General features: G+C 35.7%; 1 protein-coding gene across 1 annotated transcript; it reads left to right on the top strand.

Moving 5' to 3' along the window:
• The first annotated feature begins 63 nt into the window (after positions 1-63).
• LOC144980056 (negative elongation factor E-like) lies at positions 64-20,953 on the top strand. The gene is made up of 11 exons (XM_078927537.1): positions 64-141; positions 6,094-6,189; positions 8,782-8,863; positions 10,832-10,902; positions 11,334-11,405; positions 12,275-12,358; positions 13,525-13,591; positions 14,385-14,577; positions 15,840-15,894; positions 18,332-18,446; positions 19,379-20,953. Exons 2-11 carry the CDS (start codon positions 6,109-6,111, stop codon positions 19,456-19,458), a joined length of 900 nt encoding a protein of 299 aa, XP_078783663.1. The 5' UTR covers positions 64-141; positions 6,094-6,108; the 3' UTR covers positions 19,459-20,953.
• The last annotated feature ends 592 nt before the right edge of the window (positions 20,954-21,545 follow it).

Genomic DNA, 21,545 nt, shown 5'->3' with positions numbered 1-21,545 from the left:
AGGTCTCAGGTGAAGTAGGATAAAGTTAGCGGATTTCTGGCATAAAGTTGGCGGGATTTTTGAAAAGGCACCTGGCAAAACTGATTAGACCGGGGAAAAGCGGATGAAAAACAAACCAAATCCAACCTTTGAGCGTTTGAGGTAAAATGTTTGTCATGATTTGCTGACCCTATTCATTTAGTAGAGATTCGTCGAGAGCAATAATGCTAAGTAAAATATTTAACGCAATTTACGCACTCATGAATATTTGCTTAAATAACAAAATAGTTCTAGATAGTGCACATCCACCCATCCAACACTTCTACTTTCGATTTCAGTTTCCAACGCGGGGTTGTTATTGTTATTATTCACCATTCACTTCAACAGTGTATTGACTTTTGTTTTGTATATTTAAAATTAGCTTATGGGCTTGGGTAGAAAGCGAGATGTTTTGACCAGAAATGGTCTGGAGTGCTGCAATATTCAGTAGCCATATCATAATCAACACAACTCTCCTTGGCCTTGTCTCGAATTCGAATGGGTAAACTTAAACGTCCACTGGTCCACTGGCTCTTCAGCAGCGAGCTGATAAAGATAAATGGCCTTGTGGCTGTGACCCGATTTTTTTGGACTTTTGAGTGATGGGTCTCAGAAAAAGTTCCATAATATATTTTTTGTTTATGGGCGGATTTTAATGATTTTTTATGTCTTATTTTCTTCAGGAGGGATTATTCTACCACTACCGTCATACCGTGTGGTGTTTTAATTTACGCAGTGGCTATTTTTACAGTCACGTAAAGATGGTTCTCGGGGCTATTTTTACAGTCCCATCCTAGAAAGAGGAGCTATGACGCGTTAGCTCTCCTCTTTATAGGGTCCCCTAAAGACGGTTCTGGTGGCTATTTTTACGGCGTTGCGGTAATAGATTTATAAATAGTAACAGATTGGCTGAGTAGACGCCATTAGCTCCAAAACTCTCACTCACTTCGTTCAGGTGCGGCTAGTTAGCAGCCTCTCTCTCTCTCTCTTTCTCTCTCTCTTTCTCTCTCTCTCTCTCTCCCCTCTCTCTCTCTCTCTCCCGGTTTTTCTACATTCTTTCTTTGTTTCTCTCTCTCTCACTCTTTCTTTCATTCTTTCTCTATCCCTTTCTTTCTTTCTTTCTTTCTTTCCCTATCTCTCATTTTCTCTCTCTCTCTCTCTCCCTCTCTCTTTCTTTCATTCTTTCCCAATCTCTTTCTTTTTTTCTCTCTCTCTCTCTCTCTCACTCTCTCTCTCTCTCTCTCTCTCTTTTCCGTTCTCTTTTTCTCTATCTATCTCTTTCCCTAGTGGTACCTCAAAGCCGAGGCAGAGGGGTCTGACCCAGGGCAACCACAACCTTGGTCTGACCACAAGGTAGCAGCCTCTTATGGTTCACACTATTAAGTTATGACGATCGACCCAATCAGCAAAGTCCGGTCCGCATTCGTGCACCGTCGCAAACCCGCCTGGTAGCATCGTCGCAACACACCTTTCGACTAGATGCTCTGCCGTCTCGGGTTCTTGCCCACAGCGTGGACATATTGGACAGGAAGTTAGACCCCACCGATGTAACGTACTTGCTGTTAGGCAGCTCCTCGACCGAAGCCGATTCGCAGCTACCCAGTGTCTCCTCTTACTGGTATCAAAGCCTGGCAACTTCTCACCAAGCTTAGAGGAGTGTAGGTCCCCGCCCCCACGAGGGATTGAATTCGTCCAAACCGATATTTAAGCCTGAGGTGTTTCTCAATGTGCATCTTTACCATGGACTAGTGCCGCGCTGAAGACCGGTCTAGACCGCGGTCCGACGGTCTTTTAGCTGTGAACCGAAGACCGGTCCCAGAGGGGAAGATCGGCGGCGGTCCTCACTTCTTATCACCTTTCAACTAGTGCGGGGCGGTCCTTGCAAGGACCACGGTCCTACGGTCTCGCGCCATAGCCTACTACTTCCCCAGCGATTCGTTGCTTCGGTTGCCTATCTTCCACCAATCACCACCCATCCCACTTAATTAATCGCACCCACCCCCCTTTGCCATACACTCAACGACACAGACGACCATACAGGCAGACGACCACCAACCTCCACTCCGCAAACCGCCCTTTCGTGTGTGAGATGGGGGAACAGGAGGCGCACGCCTTGGACGATTCCATTATACGGGGTAAATTTCAAAATTTACTACACCATAATGATCGCAATGACAATGATCTATGGTGAAGGCATGACCCCTCTTCTCTAATGGGTTATTGTTTGAAATGTATGTGACTACAAAAGATGTGTGTGTTTGTGTGTGTGTGTGTGTGTGTGTGTGTGTGTGTGTGTCGAACCTAGCAAGTAGCAAATCCGATTTTTTGTTTTCTTTTGTCCATCTCTTGTCACCACTCCTTTCTATCGCAGTGTTGTCATTTAAAATAATACAATAATATTAAAATTTCGTTTGGTGTTTTTACTAATCAAATAATATGAGTTTCATTAGTTTCTTCCTTCCAAAAAACCCAGTTATAACGTCTGAATTTTAAAAAAGTCCAATAGAATATTTGGGGACCCCGATAGCTCAGTTGATAGAGCACTCTCTTTATACGCAAAGGGCCAGAGATCGATCCCGGGTGCAGTCGATTTTTTTCTGAATCCCTGTCTACTCAGCAATGAATGGGTAGCTGAGTTTGTTAGATCTGGCGAAAAGTCACCATCGACCCCTCTTATCACCTCATCCACCCCCTCTTATTATAACTTCACGTCTCTCTCTTACTCTTCAATGCTCGCTGCCCTCTAATGTGTGTGTGTGTGTGGGGGGGGGGGGGGGGGAGGGGGGGGTAGGAGTTGCGTGTGTGTATCAACGCCACGAACAACTCGATCAACGCCTTGGGCGATGCCATTATCTCCGTTAATGGGGATAAATTTCAAATTTTATTAAATTATCGAAGTAACAATGAAGTACGGTGAGCAAATAAAGAAGGCATCACCCCTCTTCTCTAATTAGGTTACAATTTGAAATGAGTGTGACTACTCCGTGTGTTTTACTCCTGTAGGCCACGGTTTTCATCGTGTAGCGGTCTTTAACGGTTCAAGAATGAACGATCCCACGCTCTCAAAGGTCAAACCGGTTCGAATTTCCAACAGTCTCTCAGGAATGTTCAATGTCGAAAAGGACCGGTCTTAGGACCGGTCCTTGCGGTCTTCATTTCCCAAGGACCGTAGGACCGTGGTCCTTAAGCTTGCCAAGGACCGCCCCGCACTACCATGGACATCCACATGGGGGGGGGGGGGGGGGGGGGGGGTAGTCATTTGTCCACAATATGGTTGGGAGGGGGGGGTTCTAAAATTATGGTCAAAATGTGTCCAATTGGTTTGTGAACGGCCTCTTTTCTGAAATTGGATTCAAACCCACTCTCACGTGAGAAGACTGCACCCTGAATGTTAGACGTCTACGTCTTTTAGTATTGTATAAACCGTTAGTACTTCCTGACTGGTTATACTGGTAAAGTATAAACAAAAGCCAACCTGTAAAGTATTATATCTTGAGGGGTGTCGACTCAAGCAGAAACTAAATATACTTTCAGTGTTTGATAATAGATCTATATTATGTATGTTTGACAGAAAAAAAAATCAAGACATACAACCTAACCTGCCCACTGATGATAGAAAACGGGCTGTTCTGTACTGTAAACATAACTTATGCCAAAAAAAAAAAAAAAATTATATGTAATAAAAATGACAGTACCGTAAAAATCGCTAAGAGAATTGACTTTATATTAATTGTTTGTTAATTTTAGTTTTAGCTTTAGATCAAGTGCCCAGAGCTTGTGTTTTACACGAGAATGAGCGCTATATAAATGTGTATTATAATTATTATTATTATTATTATTATTATTATTATTATTATTATTATTATTATTATTATTATTATTATCTAAATATGTTAAATGACATTAATTTTGCTTTCATTCACCGCCTCTAGATCTGTACATCTAAATATCGGGAGAAATGATATGTGAAGTTTTGTGAATACTGCAAAAAGATGATAATCTATAACTATGCGGATAATTGAACAGAATCGCATCAACGCCGTAAAAATAGCCATGGGAGCCGTCTTTACGGGACTGTAAAAATAGCCCCGAGAACCATCTTTACGGGACTGTAAAAATAGCCCCGAGAACCATCTTTACGGGACTGTAAAAATAGCCACTGCGTTTGATTTAAAATCAATGCCAATGGAGTATATGGTTGTGGATAAAATAGGGTATAGTATAATTTAAATTTAGCTTTGGATAATTATAATTTTTAAAAATTAGAAATTTAAGTGGCGGCACGTGATTTAACATCTTAACCTTTTAACTTTTAATAAAATTAAATTCAGGGCGGCAAAGCTATATACCGCATCCATGAATTCGTTCCAGCAAAATCCTTACTCAAATCTTACTGTTTCATTTTAGGCCAATTTTGAAATCCAAATGGTGGTTACTACCTGAAATGCAACAGTTTCAGGTCACAAAGTCTGTCAGTAAATAACTAGAAAACCATTTTTCAGCCTTTAAATTAACATCATTTTTCTTTTGCTTACCAAAAGTTATAGTATAGCTAATTTTCACAATTTTGGTATCATAAGATTAGAATCGTGTTGAAAAAGCACTTTAAAATGATATAGGTTTCATTGAGATCAATCCAATTTGAATTTTTTTACCAAAGTGCCTACTCGAAGATCATTATTAAATTATTAAATTATTATCATTATCATCATCCTTTTGACTTTTGAAGATGGATGGAGTAGAGTAAGAGTAATGTCGTTACTTATACTTATACTATTGACAGTTAGGTCTGCCAATAATGGCCTGTGACAGACGCTTTTTAAAAAACTTCTTTTTAACATTCACTCTCATACATTTTCGAAAGTATGAATGAAAACTTTTGCAAAGGCAAAGCACATACATAGTAACATATGATCTTGAAAAGAAATAACTAATGTTAATAAAATATCAATAAAAGTTAAAGAAAATACCCAAACAACCAATCAATCGTGGGAAGTTAGTATTCATTCTCATACATTTTCGAAAGTATGAATGAAAACTTTTGCAAAGGCAAAGCACATACATAGTAACATATGATCTTGAAAAGAAATAACTAATGTTAATAAAATATCAATAAAAGTTTTTAAAAATACCCAAACAACAAATCAATCGTGGGAAGTTAGTGCACTATGTATACATGTATGTGTTGTCATTCATTTGGATAGCTGTGCCAAATTGTTGAGATGACTGTCTCAGAACGAAGAGTGGCAATTTGGACTCGAGTCTGAATAGTCTCCAGAAGGGAGGATATTATAATTATGTGGGCAGTACAAGAAAGAATAAAAAGTTTAGCTTTTATATAGCGCAATATCCACACAACATGCTCAAAGTACTTTACAGGGTGTAAAATGAGTACCTGCCCGTTAATAGCATTGTCTCTGTCCGAAAAAAAGTAATAATATCGTCTAATGGCCGTCGCATCCCGTCCTACATGTTACATGTTGCTGTTGGTCAGGGACCCCTTATAAAGCGCTCTGAGCACGTTTAGTGGATATTGCGCTATATAAAAGCTCAATTTTTCTTTTTTTTTAAAGTAGAATGTGTGCTTCATTGTTTTGATTGTTATTTTCATATCTGATTCTGGCATTTTGTTGGATAGAGTTTTGTTCAAGTAGTTATAAATTGACATAAGGCATTAGTAAAACAGGAAATGAAACTGTAAAAGATAGCGGTTGAGAGACAGAACATTGAGGATTCATCCAACCCACATCTACCATCAGTTTCCCTGAAATAGTGTTTAGAATAAACAAATTGTAGAAACTTAAGAAGGCCAATAAAATTAACAAGTAGTTAGGTTGTGATAATTTTAATGATGGGTGCCTTCTGGCATGAATAAAAAGTTGGATTTGGCATATTGGCTTTTTTTTCTTTCTTTCAAAAAATAAAAAAATAAAAATCTCTTAGTTTGTACCGATTTGGTGCACAAATTACCACTGGAATTTTTTTCCAGATTATTTAGCTTTTATTGAAGAAGAAAGTAGTGCTGGCATACATTGCATCACTGTCAGATATATAAATACTACATTCTAATTTCAGGTCTGAGGCTCCACGATGGCTTTTCTTCATTTTCCAGCATCTTTAACAGAAGAAGAAGAAGCTTTGAAGCAAGCCTTGATTAAGCTCAAGAAAAAGGTTAATTAAAATTTACATACTTGTTCATTTTGTCAGATTGCGATTTCAGTATCATTTGAGCTTGTGACAGTCCTCGGCTCTGGTACTTATACTGATTTAATCACAATACATACAGATTATTTTTAAAAAATATTTTTGGCTTAAATTGGGCCAAATTTGGAATATTTATCGCCAGATTTGAATCTTGAAAAATTAAATTTAGATTTAAGAATCACTGTAATGAAAATTTAATTATCTTAATCAAAAGTGGATATATGTTATATCTGACCATGTTTGAATCAATTCACATAAATATGGGTGAAAATCACCCATTTCGGGTTGTTACAAATTTTTTTTTCTTCAATTTCAGAATTTTCCCAAAACTATACAGTTTTGTTTACTGCCTGAGGAAGGTCAAAGTTCTTGTATAAAAACATCAGTGTCTCTTTTATGATTCCTCAGATTATGATTGCGCATAGATTCCATTACACATGATTGAATGGCGGTTTTATTAAAAATTTTAGTATTGGTGCTCCGAAGAAAGTGGAGTAATATTGAGTGTTGTCACTTATCTTACAGATGATTTTAATTGCAAACTCAGGCTCCCAATTTGTGTTCTGGTGAGAGGCAGTTGATATAGACATTGTCCCACTGGTGTAACGGGCTTATAGACTCCATTAGATATTGTAAGAGTAAGCATGCTTTTGTGGAAAAAAGCCTCGCTCGGCGAATAGTTGAGTCCTCTTTGTTCACGTTCTCTCATCGTACTCAGGGTAAATTGAGTACCTGGCCGTTAACAGTGTTGTCTCTGTCAAAAAAAAAATGTAATATTGTCTAACAGGCGTCATGTCCCGTCCTAAATGTTGAATGTTGCTGTTGACCAGGGACCATGGGTCAAAGTTTGCCGGTGTTCGTTGATGAGTAGTTGACAGTTAAAGGGAGGACAAATGGGTCTAGGTTTTCTCTCTGTTGTAGGTGCCTGTTGCCTTTTTAATTTATCTTCTCTCTCCCTCTCTCCCTCTCTCTCTCTCTCTCTCTCTCTCTCTCTCTCTCTCTCTCTCTCTCTCTCTCTCTCTCTCTCTGGTTGTACATAGATAATTTATTACAATAAAGTAATAGTGATTGGCTTAGTTTACTCTTTTTTTTTTCACCTTTGGACTATGGTTTGAGATTTGAGGGATTCTTAGGTTGTATTTATAAGCTGCATAACCACTAGGTTTCGGTAATGAAGATATTGTAGCCTGCTTTATAAAGTAAAAATCAAAACAATACTTTCTGGCCTTTTATTTGAACAATATTGTAGGCCTTTAAAGTGTTATGTGGAAAGGACAATTCATTAAATGTTTACATAAAAGTAAATTTATGTCTAATGATAAGAATGGATTTACACTAGTAGTAATAATAATACAAAACGTTCCTGTTATTTTTACATTTTGCTTGTGTTTGATTGAGAGACCTAGAAATTTTCCTCCTTTTTGACAAATTGCTACATATTATCATCACTGAAATTACTACTACTGCTGCTGAAATTACTTGTGAAGCATCTATTCTTTTTTTTTTTTTTTTTTTTAAAGTGTACGTTTTTGTAATTTGCAGCAATGTTATTTATATTTTCAAACTATCTTTGATATTTGCATACAGTACAATGCCACATAATTTTGTTTGATTACCAGCTTGGTGGGTCACTGGATTGTTTCAGGTTTTTTGTCTATGGCATTCAACACTTTCAGGCGAAGTGATTGTTGCCAACTTTGACCCATGCCAGGGACCCCTTGTAAAGCTATATAAAAGTATATTAAACGCTCTTTTTTTTTTTTTAAGCATTCTATTCAAAGGGCAGCCTAGTAATTGTTATTGCTGTGTCTTCTATCCCCCTGTATCTCTTTTCCAATTGCTTTCTGTCTTTGTCTTAGAATGAGATTATTTAGTTTTGTCCCGACACTGGTCTGACTCCTTGGGTGAGAGGGAACAGTCGAATGTATTGTTACATTTTGAGAGATGACATTTTTTTTCCTTGTGAATCATATCTCTCTGTTATGTAGTTTTATTTTTTTTTAATTTTAACATATGATTTGTAAACATTTGACTGTATTCTTAGTGGGATTTTGTGCTGGTTTATGGGTGAAACTTATAGGTGATCTCAAACCAAGTACACTAATACTGGACAGTGTGCTCTTGGAATCTACATCTGTTCCCTATTTGAACCCTTTGTCTTACTTTTTCCTCAAGGTTTTAATTATGCATCTAAAATGTTTTTACTATCCAATTTTCTTCCTTTTTACTGGCACTGATATGACCTAAATGTGTTGCAAGCGCTGCAAAACCCTTAAAAACAAAAACAAACAAACAAATTCTGGCTTAGGCGATGAAACATTACCACCAAAAAAAAAAGTAATAAATAGATGGTATGCCTCTAGAATGGCTAATTGGTAAGGTTAGACATGCAGACTCCAGCTTGATTGATAAGTTCATCTGTATTTTTTGCTGGTTTTTTTTTTTGGGGGGGGGGGGGGTCCACCCCTTGATGCTTGTATATTAAATTGAACTCCCCTATTTTGTAACTGCATATTCATTATGTGCTTTTAATTATTTTATTTATTTTTTTTTTTTAAGAAAAAGATCTTGCAGTCTTTGAAGGCAGCAGCTCAAAATAAAGAAAAGGAGGAAGCGCATAATAAGAACACAGGAAAACAAGGTTTGTTTTTTTTTTTATGTTGTTTTCAAAGATATGAAAAGATGTGTATGAAACAGTACCAGACAAAACAGAAAGAAAAAATAACCAAATAAAATCATCCCCAGAAAATCTGCCTGCGTCGAGTGAGGATCAAGCCTCAGACCCAGGTTCGATTCCCAGTTTCGGCAGGCTGATTTATTTTCTTGGATAGATTTTTTTTTTCTTGTATTTTTCTTTCTTCTTTCTCTTGCACGAATTGATACCTACCTCAGAGATGCCTTTTCCCACCTCAGAGATGCCCTTTTCCCCACCTCAGAGATGCCCTTTTCCCACCTTTTTGAAATGTTCCAACTGACTTTGTTCAGTATTAGCGAGTTGATTTTAAAAAAAAAAAAGATTAAAGCACTGGTTGTTTAAAGGCAACAGTTAGGGGAAGCTAGATGGCTATATGTATCATTTTCTATGAGTTAAGGGTGATACCATTTGATGAAGAGAAGCTTTGCTTTCATAAAAGCTCTTTATGAGAAAAAAATTTCCGGTTTTATTGATTTAGCAAAGGGCATCTCTGACACCTTTTCAAATCTTTATCTTACACAAGTGCCTGCTCCCCAGTTTGTCATGAATTAAATTTTCGATTTGAAGCTTGAATTTTAATGTTTTAGAACTTTGAACAGGAGAGGATGTATAAATGACCTATCACCTCATAATGACATTATGTTGAGGTGGTATAGAATTTATTGACATTAATATAAAACTTTGGTTAAGGCAATATGTATTATTGAGGACACAATATAAAGTTTCTTAAATTGACAAAAACATTTTAAAAAAATATAAATTCACATTTCTAGTCATTTTTACTTTAAAACCCTTTTTTTTAAGCATCTGGTTCACCATGACATAATACATATTTAAGTTTGAGGCAGTGGGTTACATATACACTCGAGCACGAAAATCCCGAACAAGTCGGGACCTAGCTTATTTGTTTGAGATGTCCTTGTTTTCGTATTTACCGCGTTGAGTATTTTACAGAGGATATGAGGGAGGTAACTGTGGGTGGTCTTGATAAAAGTCATATTATAATGATAACTCTCCTTTATTGTGAACTGTCAGAGTTGATAGTGAGGCAATTCAATTTCTTTTTCTCAACCATGTTTTACAAAGTTATGAAGAGAGTTTTCACTGGTGTTGCATTAAGTGCATCTTGTCTTGTTCAATTACAGAAATGGAATGACACCTTAACTGACACTTAGCGCAATGGGGAGAGCGATGGCATCTTTCATTTCCGTTCAGCACAAACAATTTGCAAAACAAATTTTTAAAATTTCAACGGACCGCTAGGAATTCCCAGTTTGTTCGAGATTTCCATGTTAGCCCCAGAAGTGTTTGAGAGGTTCGTGTTGTGAATACTAATGAAATAAGGAGATTAAAACTGGGAATTGTACCGAGTTTGAGATTTCCATGTTCGAGTGTATTTGCTTCTGTCATGTTGACAACAAAAGAAAAATAATAAATTGTAAATTAATGACAATGCCAAAATGTCATTAAATGGAATTTCACATCAGTTCTATAAATTTAAAGAATTATACAGTTATTGAGGTCAGTCTAAATCTTTGTTCTCTCTTGAGATTGCTCGTTTTTTTTTCCCTGGTCCTGTTGGAGATCCTTAGTTGAAAGGTAAGCAGTCAAATGCATGGTTGCTATTTTTCCCCCTTGTAAATCATCTCTCATTATAGTTTTTAGTTTGGAATATAATATATTCTTGTACTTATAAACATTTGAGTATATCCCTCATAGCGGGAAACACCTCTAAACTTATAAATGGTCTCTCATTTAAAGCCTTTGTGTTAATATATTTATTTTTAACCTACACTTTCTTGATGGCAATTGATATAAACGAATGGCTACAAATGAATCTTGCATCTAATTATTGTAAAATGAGAATGTTATTAAGGAATTTGCTGATAATTTTTTTTTTCTTTACTCATTAAGCATCTGCTCCAGCTTCTCTTGGGTCAGCAGGTAAAGCTACAGAGCAAGCCAAGAAACTCGTACAGTCTGGGGTGAGTCCCAATCCAAAGTTTTGTTTCTTTATCTAATACATTATTTATTTATTTATATATTTATTTATTACTTTCGGATTAATTGATTTGAGACATTCTTTCCGCTCTGGGTGACTGTGAGAATAGTTCCTTAGAGCTAGAGGGTTATGACACCCATTGTCACACAATGATATGAAAATCCAATGCCTTGTGCCTTTGTCACTCTGGTGTAGAGTTTGGTCTGGTCTTGGACCCCCCCCCCCCCCCCCCCCCCCAAACATTTACTAAGTTGTGGGGCTATGTGGTCCAGTGGTATGACACTAGCCTTCGGATCCCAAGTGGTGTGTCATGTCTCGTTCTACATGTTACGTGTTGCTATTGGTCAGGACCCTTTGTAAGGCACTTTTCATGGATATTGCACTATATAAAAGTTTTTTGTTTTTCTATCTCAGGCAATCAAAGTGGCAGAGCTGAAAGAAAAATCTGGCTTCAAACGCTCTAAAAATTTTGAAAAGAAGTTGAAGGTATGTAGAGATTTTAATGTTCTCTAATCCTGTTACAGTTCTTTAAGTTTTCTGCTTTTATTTTTTTTTCTTTCTGTCTAATATTTCACCAATATAATATCCTTAGAGAACAAAATTTCCTCTTAAGAATTTTAATCCAACTTTAGAGAAGAACAAAATGCATGATTATGAACATTCCAAGCATGGGTGCCAGTTTTCCGGTTCATGCCGGAATTCTGGTTTCGCGATATCTCAAAGTTTCAGTGTTTTTGAGAAATTTTTCAAAAAATGTTGAGGGAGTACCTCTGGTACTCTCTGTCTGTTCTTTGGCTCCCCTAGAAAGAGACAACTGCACTGTGAGTATTTCACTATGTATTATAAATTGGTTTTAAAATCAAATTAATTTCCTCATTGTGTCAATATGCTTGCTGTGTAATCATTTGATAATGGTATAAAAATGGTGATGAAATAAGAGTAAAGTTAAGGCTGCATTTTCAGTAGGAACATTTTCAGGTTTGGCAAAGTGTCGAGATTTTAGTTTCAGGTTTCAGCACTTCTTCCTGCTGGCACCCATGATTCCAAGCTGAAACTTGACTTCAGATGATAACAAAAACAATATAATCTAATCGCAAACACTTGGGATTTTAATGAATATTGTGATTAAGCGGGATGTACAATTCAATTAGCTAACAATAAACACCTATTCAAAACACCAGTTTCCATCATGTATGATAAGATATTTTTTTATGGGCTTCTGATCGTTAGGTAAGACATCTATATATATAGGTAAGGCTTATGAAAAAAGATTTTATTTATAATTTTTAGAATGCAAATTGATTACCTCCCTTTTGTTGTTGTTTTATTTTTTATGTGTCTTTTTTTTTTTTAAGGACAGCGACAAGTCATCTGCAACTCCTGTGGGTTTTCAGCCATTCCATGCATTCTCTGGAGATGACGAGGATGACAAACAACCTGTGAGTAGAATAGAGAAATGAGGGATGGGGGAAAGAACTGTGGGGTGGGAGTGTGTCAAGGGGTGAAGAAAAGAGTGTCGTTATGACGAATATTCATTGAACATGTTTTATTGTTTAGTTTTTATTGTAGGTGTGGTGTAAATGTTGATGCTCGAAGCTCGAAGAAATAAATAACTGTGAATTTGAATGTAAGCTTCAATTTAATATACGAAAACAGATGAAATGGACCTTTTGGGTTTCCCCTTTATCAACAAAACAGGATGAATGAAACACTACAGACGAATGAGATAATGTGGTAGCGGCGTTGTTGAGATTGTGTTTGTTCTGGAGGATGGGACTTCTTGTATATTTTCTTTTCTTAGGGATTTAGTGCGTATTTAGTTATAATTAATCATGCCCCTTAATTTTTGAAGTTTAACCAATTGTTAATGTACTTTATTTTGTCTTCTGGCTTTAGTTGAAATAACTACTACTATGACATTATGATGTTTATATCTGTGGGATTTTTTCACTTCCATGCAGACCTGCACGTTATGGAGATTGAATCAGTAGGCCTATATACACTTGCTTTTTGTTTTTTTTTTGTTTGTTTTTGTTTGTTTGTTGTTTTTTTTTTGGGGGGGGGGGGGGGGGGGGGGGGTGGTGGAGAGGAATTAAGAACTTTTAAGATAAATTTTAGATTGAATATTGAATGAAATGTGTTTGTTTTACTCAGAAATGAATAGGCTTTCGAATTGAACTGAATTACAAATAATTATGAAGTATTTTAATGTAACAAGTCATAAAAATGGCTATTTGGTCTAGTGTTATGACACTCGCCTTTGGATCGGTAGGTCCATGGCTTGAGTTCCACTGTTAGTGGTGCATAGTTGAGTCCCTAGAAATGGCTCTTCTCTCACATTCTCTCACCATACTCAGGTGTACCTGGCCAATAACAGCGTAGTTTATGTCGAACAGGTGTCATGTTTCATCCTTCATTTTAAGTGTTGCTGTTGGTTGAAAAGCACTTTGAGCATTTTTAGGGGATATTGCTCTGTATTAATGCTAGTTTTTAAATCTGGCATTTTGGGGTTATACTTTTTTTTCTTCTTAATTTAATATTTCTTTCCAAATTTGTGGGATAAAATGTAGAATTTTGTCATTTCACCAACTGTTTTGTTTTGCAGGCATCCAAGAGATTAAAGGGTCTCAATGAAAGCTTTGTCTCTGCTGGCTATAACAGTAGTAATGCTAGTAAGTGTTGAACATAGTGATGATTATGTGTTGGTTGGTAATGATAATGAGGATGGTAGTAGTGGTGGTGAGTGTTGGTGATGTTGATAATGATGATGATGATTGATTCTCTCCTTTTCTCTCCTTACCGATTATTTTCAATATTTTCCCAAAAGGCAGGCTTACCCAGCAGAAAAATTGAATTTTTAAACTCAAACAAGCTCTCTACAGAACAACCTTATGTTCTTATTAATTAAACAAGGATCATTCTTCAAAGTTTATGATGTACAAAATAAATCTGAATAAGAAAGAAATGTATATTGTGTTTTAACAAATGTCATGATTTTGCTGCAGGAGGTAAGGAGAGGGTTAAGGTGGTTGAGAGTAGTAATGGTGGTGGTTATGATGAGGAATATGATGATGTTGATAACATCAACAGCAGAAAACAAACCCTTCAAGGGTTTTTAAAATCGCACTTTTTTTCCAGTCATTATTCTTTGGTGTATTGTGCGATGTTTACTCTAGTAATGTAACTATTCTGAGAGTTATTAAATGTTTTTATTAAGGCATATTTCTGTTGTGGTACATAACAAAAACTTCCAATCTCTTTATGTCTCCTAGTTTAATGACCAAGATTCATGGATTTAAACAAAGGTTAGGATATGAAATAATTTATCAACTCTGTAATAATGTTACGAGTGTTGATTATGATTATAATAATGATGTTGATAATAATAATAATAATGATAATATTAATGATAATAATAATAATAATTATTATAATAATAATAATAATAATAAATTTGTTTGACAGGAGAGTACAACAGAGATAGAGAGAGGGACAGGGAGAGAGATTTTCACGACAGACCGGAACGTGAATACCGAGAACCTCCCAAGAAGGGAAACACCATCTATGTCCATGGTCAGGGAATCACAGAGGAAATGCTGAGGAAATTCTTCTCTAGCTTCGGAAAAATTCTAAACATATCCATGGAGACGGACAGGAAGTGAGTTGAGGTTTGAATTATGATCTGAAAGGTATTTTTTGTCTTTTCCATAATGATAATGACTTTGAGAAGTCCCAATAAGAAAAATGACATAAATAGTTATTAGCTAGTTGCTATGACATGCTGATCTGAAAGGTATTTTTTGTCTTTTCCATAATGATAAGGAATAATGGACTTTGAGAAGTCCCATTAAGAAAAAAGACATAGAAAATAGTTATTAGATAGTAGCTATGACATGCAATGCCTAGCACTGAGAGATAGATTGATAGAGAGAGACAGAGAGAGTCTTATCTTATTACTCGTAAAGCAAATAGTAATAGAGAATGTCCTGATAGCCCGGTTGATAGAGCACTTGCCTCTTCGGCAAAAGCAAAGGGATTGGTATCAGCCTTAGGCGTCTTCAATTATTTTTCTGATCTTTCCATCCATAAAGTAGTGATTGGGTAGCTGGGTCTGTTACGCGTGGTGTAAAATGCTTTCCAATTAACTGGTGCCCAGTTTTAAAGTTAGCAAGCAGTTGTTACCATCTGCCAACGACTATAGAAACCAGGATAAACTATGATGCTCATTCCCCTGAAGGACTACTTTTTTTTTTGTTGGTGTCTTAGGCAGATCTCTATAATGGATGTGTACAAGTAGTCTTTCTGGGACATTGGGGCCCATAGAGCCGGAGCTTATCCAGGTTTCTACAGTGTGAAATGGACAATAGCAATTAAAATGTGTACAACAAGGAGATTATCAATAAGTGTCTTTTCTGGTGCCTATTTGAAGATCTTAAATTCCTCTTTTAGTCAAGATAGCTGTGGTGTTAACTCACTCAATCCTAGAGATTTTTGCTACTTTTCATAATTGGAAAAACTTTATTAAAAATGAGCATGTACATAGATAGTTTTATTCAACTGTCATGAACATGCAAAAACTAAAAACATTAGCTTTGTTACTACGCCTATAATTTGTCTCAGAAAAAATGTAATAAATATACATGGGATAAGAGTAACGCTAGTAAACTACGGATATAGTTGGTGTTTTGGTTGAGTGAGTTAAAGTTCTGTCAGTGTGATAAATTGCTTCTTTCCTTCCTCATAATGACCTAGCTTTTATGTGTATGACCTATTATAATGTCAAAAGGCATCTTTCAATAGAAAAAATAACACTCATTGTGCATCTTGTATTTTATATTAATCTATTATCTTTATTCACCTGACAAAGGTATGTCTTTTCAGTGCTTCAATACAAATAAGTTTTTGAACTATTTCTTTCAGTAATGCCTTCATCACTTTTGAAAAAATGGATTCTGCTGACAAAGCCATCAAAGAGGTAAATTTCTAGTCACACAGTCATATCAACAGTACTTGGTGAAGTGAAGCACCAAAATAATATGTGAAAATGTGGTCTGAAAATCTACCCAGATATGATACAAGGGGGAACAGTAGAAACCTTTGTCTACAAAGGACAAGGATACATATTAGAAAGTACAATTTTAATATAAGTGTTCTTCTGCTGTAGAATAGTTTGCCTCATGAAATTGATTGCGCAAAAAGTTTGAATTCGTTTAAAAATAGACTTGACAAATACTGGAAGGATTAAGAAATACTAGATGACTACAGAAAAAAAATCGACGTATGAGGACCTGGCCTGATAAAGAACAATTGGATTCCAGCAAAGAGGATCTATACGAACCTGTGCTGGAAATCATTGCTAAGGTAGTCGCTAAGTAAATAAGTAAAATCAGACCTCCCACTTTCACATATTTAATTGGTGTTTTAGATATTTTTTTCCAGCCTTATTTGACCAAAATGGATTTTTAAAACATTTTTTTGGTTAAGATTTGGATTTTCTGACAAGAAGTTTAAAGGTAATTATTGTTATTTGCATTACATATTGATTTATGATAAAAATGAATTGCATTGCATTAGTTTTAAAGCCTTTAAATGTGACAATTTATAGAAATTGATTAGAATTCATGCGGGTTAGTTTTATTCAGACGTTTTTGATTTATTTTAAATTCAGAGTTTTACCCAAAATATATAGTTGTTTTGTTTGTTGTTCATTCAGTTCTGCAAACATTGATTTTGAATGAACCTTGTATATTTGAACTAAGGGTGAAACAAATTAATACCAGCTTCAGCTGTCTTGAGACTGTGGATCGTTGAGCAAAATATAATCGTCAAATCCAAAATCCATATTTAACTCTTTGTTTGTAATTATCTGTACTATGAAATCTAAAAAGAAACGTGTGATGACAGTTTTTAGCAACAAAATTTTGAGTTTAAATTGGAAGGTTGGATTACCTCAACTGACATGAAAAGACAAATTATTGTCCTGGCCCTGGCTGGAGTCCTAGCTGGGAGGGAAACAGTCAAATGTATAGTTATTATTTTGGGAGACATTAGTTTCCTTGTATATCATCTCTCTGTTATGCATTGTTATATTTGTTATTTTGAATGTGTAATGAAACATTTGCGTGTATTCCTCTTGGTTGGTGTCCGGTTGGGACTTTTAAGTGATCTCAAACTTAGTACATTGATGGTATGCTCTTGGAATCTTCATCTGACCCTTATTTGTTCCCAATTCCCCTTTGTCTTACTTTTTCTTGGATGCTTTATTTGTAATGCTAAAATGTGTCTATACCATTTTCTGCCTTTTTACTGGTGCTGATATGACCTAAATGTGTTGCAAGTGCCGTAATACCTTTAAAAACAAATACAAACGAAGCTGCAATATTATGAACTACATTAGATTGGACAAGACATTGTCATATTTCAGGGTTCTGGTCCATACAAAGCCCTATTTTAAAGGGATTTTGGTTTATCAATTTTTTTTTTGTTGACTTAGATGTTTTGTGTCCAGTGTGTTCCATGGGTGAAAGTTCGCCGGCATATGTCGGAAATTCCGTTTTTTTAGTAAATGTAATAATCGCCCGCCGGCATTTTGACTCTTCTGCCGGCTTTATCATTATTGCACCACCGGAACGTTATCTTTTAATACTAGGTAGATGTGTAGACTATCTTTCAAAGGTGACAATTAAACAAATGTGTCACTTTTCTGTCATACATTTGATCTGTTTACAGCGGACTGATGCGTCACATTTTGTGTTAAATTTAACTTTTCAGTTGGTTATTAAACGCTGGTTTTCACTAAAACCTTTCACACCATTTTTGAGGATTTGCATTGAATTATGAATATATGCGTATTTTGTACTTCAAATGGTAACAGATCTCATTTAAGCTTCTACTTGTTAAATAGAATTTGTCAAGTGAAAATAAAATAGAACCAACGTCTTTCACAATGAAGCCTTCAATCAAGGACTGTATTATCAATAAACATAAACATAAATGGGTTATTTCCCTTTATAATACAACTGAAAATGCTTTATTTTGACTGTTTAAATTTATAATATTTTTTTTCTTTACTGTTTTGTATGAGTCTAATTTTTAAAATATTATTATTAACTGGGGATCTGTTAGAACGCTTTAGGTTTTTAAAAAATGAACTAAGACTACTTTTTTTTTTTTTTTGGAAATTAAAACAAAACCAAACCACTTTTATGATCATAGAAATAAATACACTTTTTACTCTGGAAAGCTGGGCACTCAACCGGTGAATTGAAGATCGCAAAAAATTAAATTCACATCTTTTTCAGGCAAAGTGCCTTCACCAGTCTCTCTTTCAGGCAAATTGATCCCCGTTAACTTTCACCCATGGTTTGTTCTTACAGCATTACCATTGATATATGATGTCTCATCATCCCCAGGCCAATGACGCTGTGGTCAATCACACCAAGCTACGAGTCCAGATGGCCAGAAGACAGAGACCATTGGACACTTTGATAGATGGCGCCTCCTCAACTTCCTCCTGGGCTTCTATAGGTGAGAGTTGTAAACTTTACTCTAATTTTAGTTCTTTTGAAAGTAAGTAGTCCAGTCCAGCAGAGCCATTGGGCTCATGGAGCCGGAGTTTATCCCAGTTTCAATAGCGTGACATGGACAATAGCAATTGCTTGCTATCCTTTGGATAGGATGCTAATCTATTGCAAAATTTACTTTCCACCAAATCTAACAGACTCAGCTACCCGTCATTCACTGCTGGGTTGACAGGGAGGACAGAAAATATCTTAACTGCATCGAGGATTGATCTTTGTCCCCTTTGTGTGTGAACCAAATGCTCGACCAACTGAGCTAACAGGACCCCCCAGGTTCTTTTGAGGCTAAATTCAAATCCCTGCTAGTCCCAGTATCCACACCTTCCAAATCTTACGAAGTTTTCGTACTTTTACGAATTTTAGACAAATTTCTGAGCCAATTACGAAAACACTAAATTGTATGGAAAATTACAAATTTTTTATTTAATTCTCAGTAATACTTAAATAATGATGATAATGATAATAATAATAACTACTACTACTACTACTAATACTACTACTACTACTACTACTACTACTACTACTACTACTACTACTACTACTACTACTACCACCACTAAAACAACTGCTACTACTGCTTTAATAATGATAATAATAATAATAATAATAATAATAATAATAATAATAATAATAATAATAATAATAATAATAATAATAATAATAATAATAATAATAATAATAATGATAATAATAATTATGATAATAATGATGATGATCATCATCATAATAATAACAACAATAAGGCCTAATAAAGCATTTCTACAGCGTATAAGCTTGACGATGTAATGTTACGTAATGTAATTACGTTACATATGTTTTTTTTTTAAATGTTGATTTTTTATTTATTTTTTACAAATTTTTTCTTTCCCACCTACCAAGCGGCGAGTACGTCGCAGAAAGGGACCAATCAGAGAAGCTCAAGAGACCTGGTCACTTACGATGCTGGGGACATTTTTTGATGCCATTTCTATTGAGATGCTAAAACGTCGAGCTTTTATTTGTTTTTTTTTTTGTTTTTTTGTTTTGAAGGGTTTTACGGCGCTTGCAACACATAAAGGTCATATCAGCGCCAAAAAAAATTACTGGCCAGTGTGGGGGCGCGCTTTTATTTAGCGCAATATCCACTAAACTTGCTCAAAGCGATTTACAAGGGGCGGGTCCCTGACCAACAGCAACATGTAACTTGTAGAACGAGACATGATGCCTGTTAGGCGATATTATAATTTTTCTCCGACAGAGACAACGCTCTTAACAGTCAGGTACTCATTTTACACCTGAGTACTGTGAGAGAATGTGAGTAAAGAGCCTTTTCCAAGGACTCAACTATGCGTCAATCGAGGCTCGAACTCAGGACCTTCCGATCCGAAAGCGAGTATCATACCACTAGACCACATAGCCGCACTCGATACTAGATGGAACCTCTCTTTTTACATGGATTGGGGTAAAAAAAAAGTTGACCTTTTGAGCCATAAGGTGTATAGAGTAAGAGTTTACCTCGGTTTTGTAGCATTAAAGGGTCACTAACAATTGCTTGTTACTTGTTAGATAAGTCTATCGCAAATAACTTGCTACCAGATCTTACGGACCCAGCTGTTGGTACCAGCTTTTGTCATGAATCTTGGGCCAAAAAATTGCCCTCAAGATCCTGAAGAGCCAAGGAGCTGGAGTTTATATCAGTTTCTATAGCATTAAAGGGTCAATAACAATTGCTCGGTACTCTTTGGACTGGACCCTTCATTTCGATAGGCACCCTCTTTTTTTGAAAGAAACTATTACTTGTACTTTATCCTTCACTGCTTATAACCAGATCCTCATTTATACCCGAGTTAAATTCTGTTATGTTTGCAAAGTGCCTTACCCAAAGACACAAGGCTAGGGATAAAGTTTTACTACCATTCTCACACCTGTGTTTAATTATAAAGACAAAACGTCATTCGTATCTCTGCTGTGGGTCATTGATGAGACCTCTCATACTGGAGATGGTGAAACTTTTGGTTTGTTTCTTCAATAATTGCTAAGGTCTAACCTGTCAGTAATACAGAAATGTTTGCCATAACTATAAGCAAAAGTGTTTAGTTTAATCAGTATAATATATGCACATTTTTGGGGGTGGCATATTTGGCCAAACTTAGATTTGCGGGATTTTTTGTTTGTTTGCTTTTCTTTTTTTTTTTTTTTTTTTTTTGAAAAAGGGGGGCGGTATTTTGATTTTTGTTGTTATCTAAGATTTTGGAGAAAAACTGTTGTTTTACTTTCAGAGATGAAATACCACACCATTTCAGAAAAAAAATGAATATTTTTTAAAGTGTGGCCTTCACCGGTTCTGTTTAATCTGACTCTTTAGAGCTTGTGTCTTCTGTGGTGTTTCTTGAAAGAAGTGACATGAAATTATTTAAATATGATTATATGAATTCTATTAAGGGAATAAAACGTTTACAAAATATCACATAAAAAGTTTGTTACTTTTGATTGTAAAATTGTGTTGTCATTTAGTAAATTTAATATAATCAATATTGTGACTTGGGAGGGCTCTTGACTTTCTACTGGGGGGCGGAGAGGTCACTCTTGCTCTTTATTCTATCCCATTCCAAATGCAAGTAGGTTTTGTTTGGGATTTAGATTATTTTACTTTGCTCTAGTCCTGGCTAGGGTCAATTGCTGAGATGAAAACAATCAAATTTATATATATTTCCTTTTCCGAGAGATGATTTTATTCTCCTTTTGTTAATCTTCATGTGTTATTTGTCTTAATTTTTGTTTTTTTATTGATACATTGTAATATTTTATGTCTCTGTCTTGGTGGGATTTTAAAGTGTTAAACAAACAATAGCAAGTAATTGCTTGCTGTCCTTTGGATGTGACGCTAGTCTATCGCAAAGTAGCAATAGGATTCAAGTCTGATGTCATGTCCGCCCAGCAAAGAGCAGCTTGGTTCTAAACAAAGAAAATCAGTACTTTTTATTCTTCATGCTGGCTAGAACTTTTTCACATGTCATGTGATCCGAATCTATAAGTCAAAATAAAACATGATCAGATTTATAATGTT

Source organism: Berghia stephanieae, chromosome 9 (assembly GCF_034508935.2).
Source record: "Berghia stephanieae isolate SIO BIC M18660-M18661 chromosome 9, UCSD_Bste_1.3, whole genome shotgun sequence".
Taxonomy (NCBI): Eukaryota; Metazoa; Mollusca; class Gastropoda; order Nudibranchia; family Aeolidiidae; genus Berghia; species Berghia stephanieae.
Note: the sequence above shows the minus strand (reverse complement) of the source record. Positions and strands in the feature narration are given on the sequence as shown.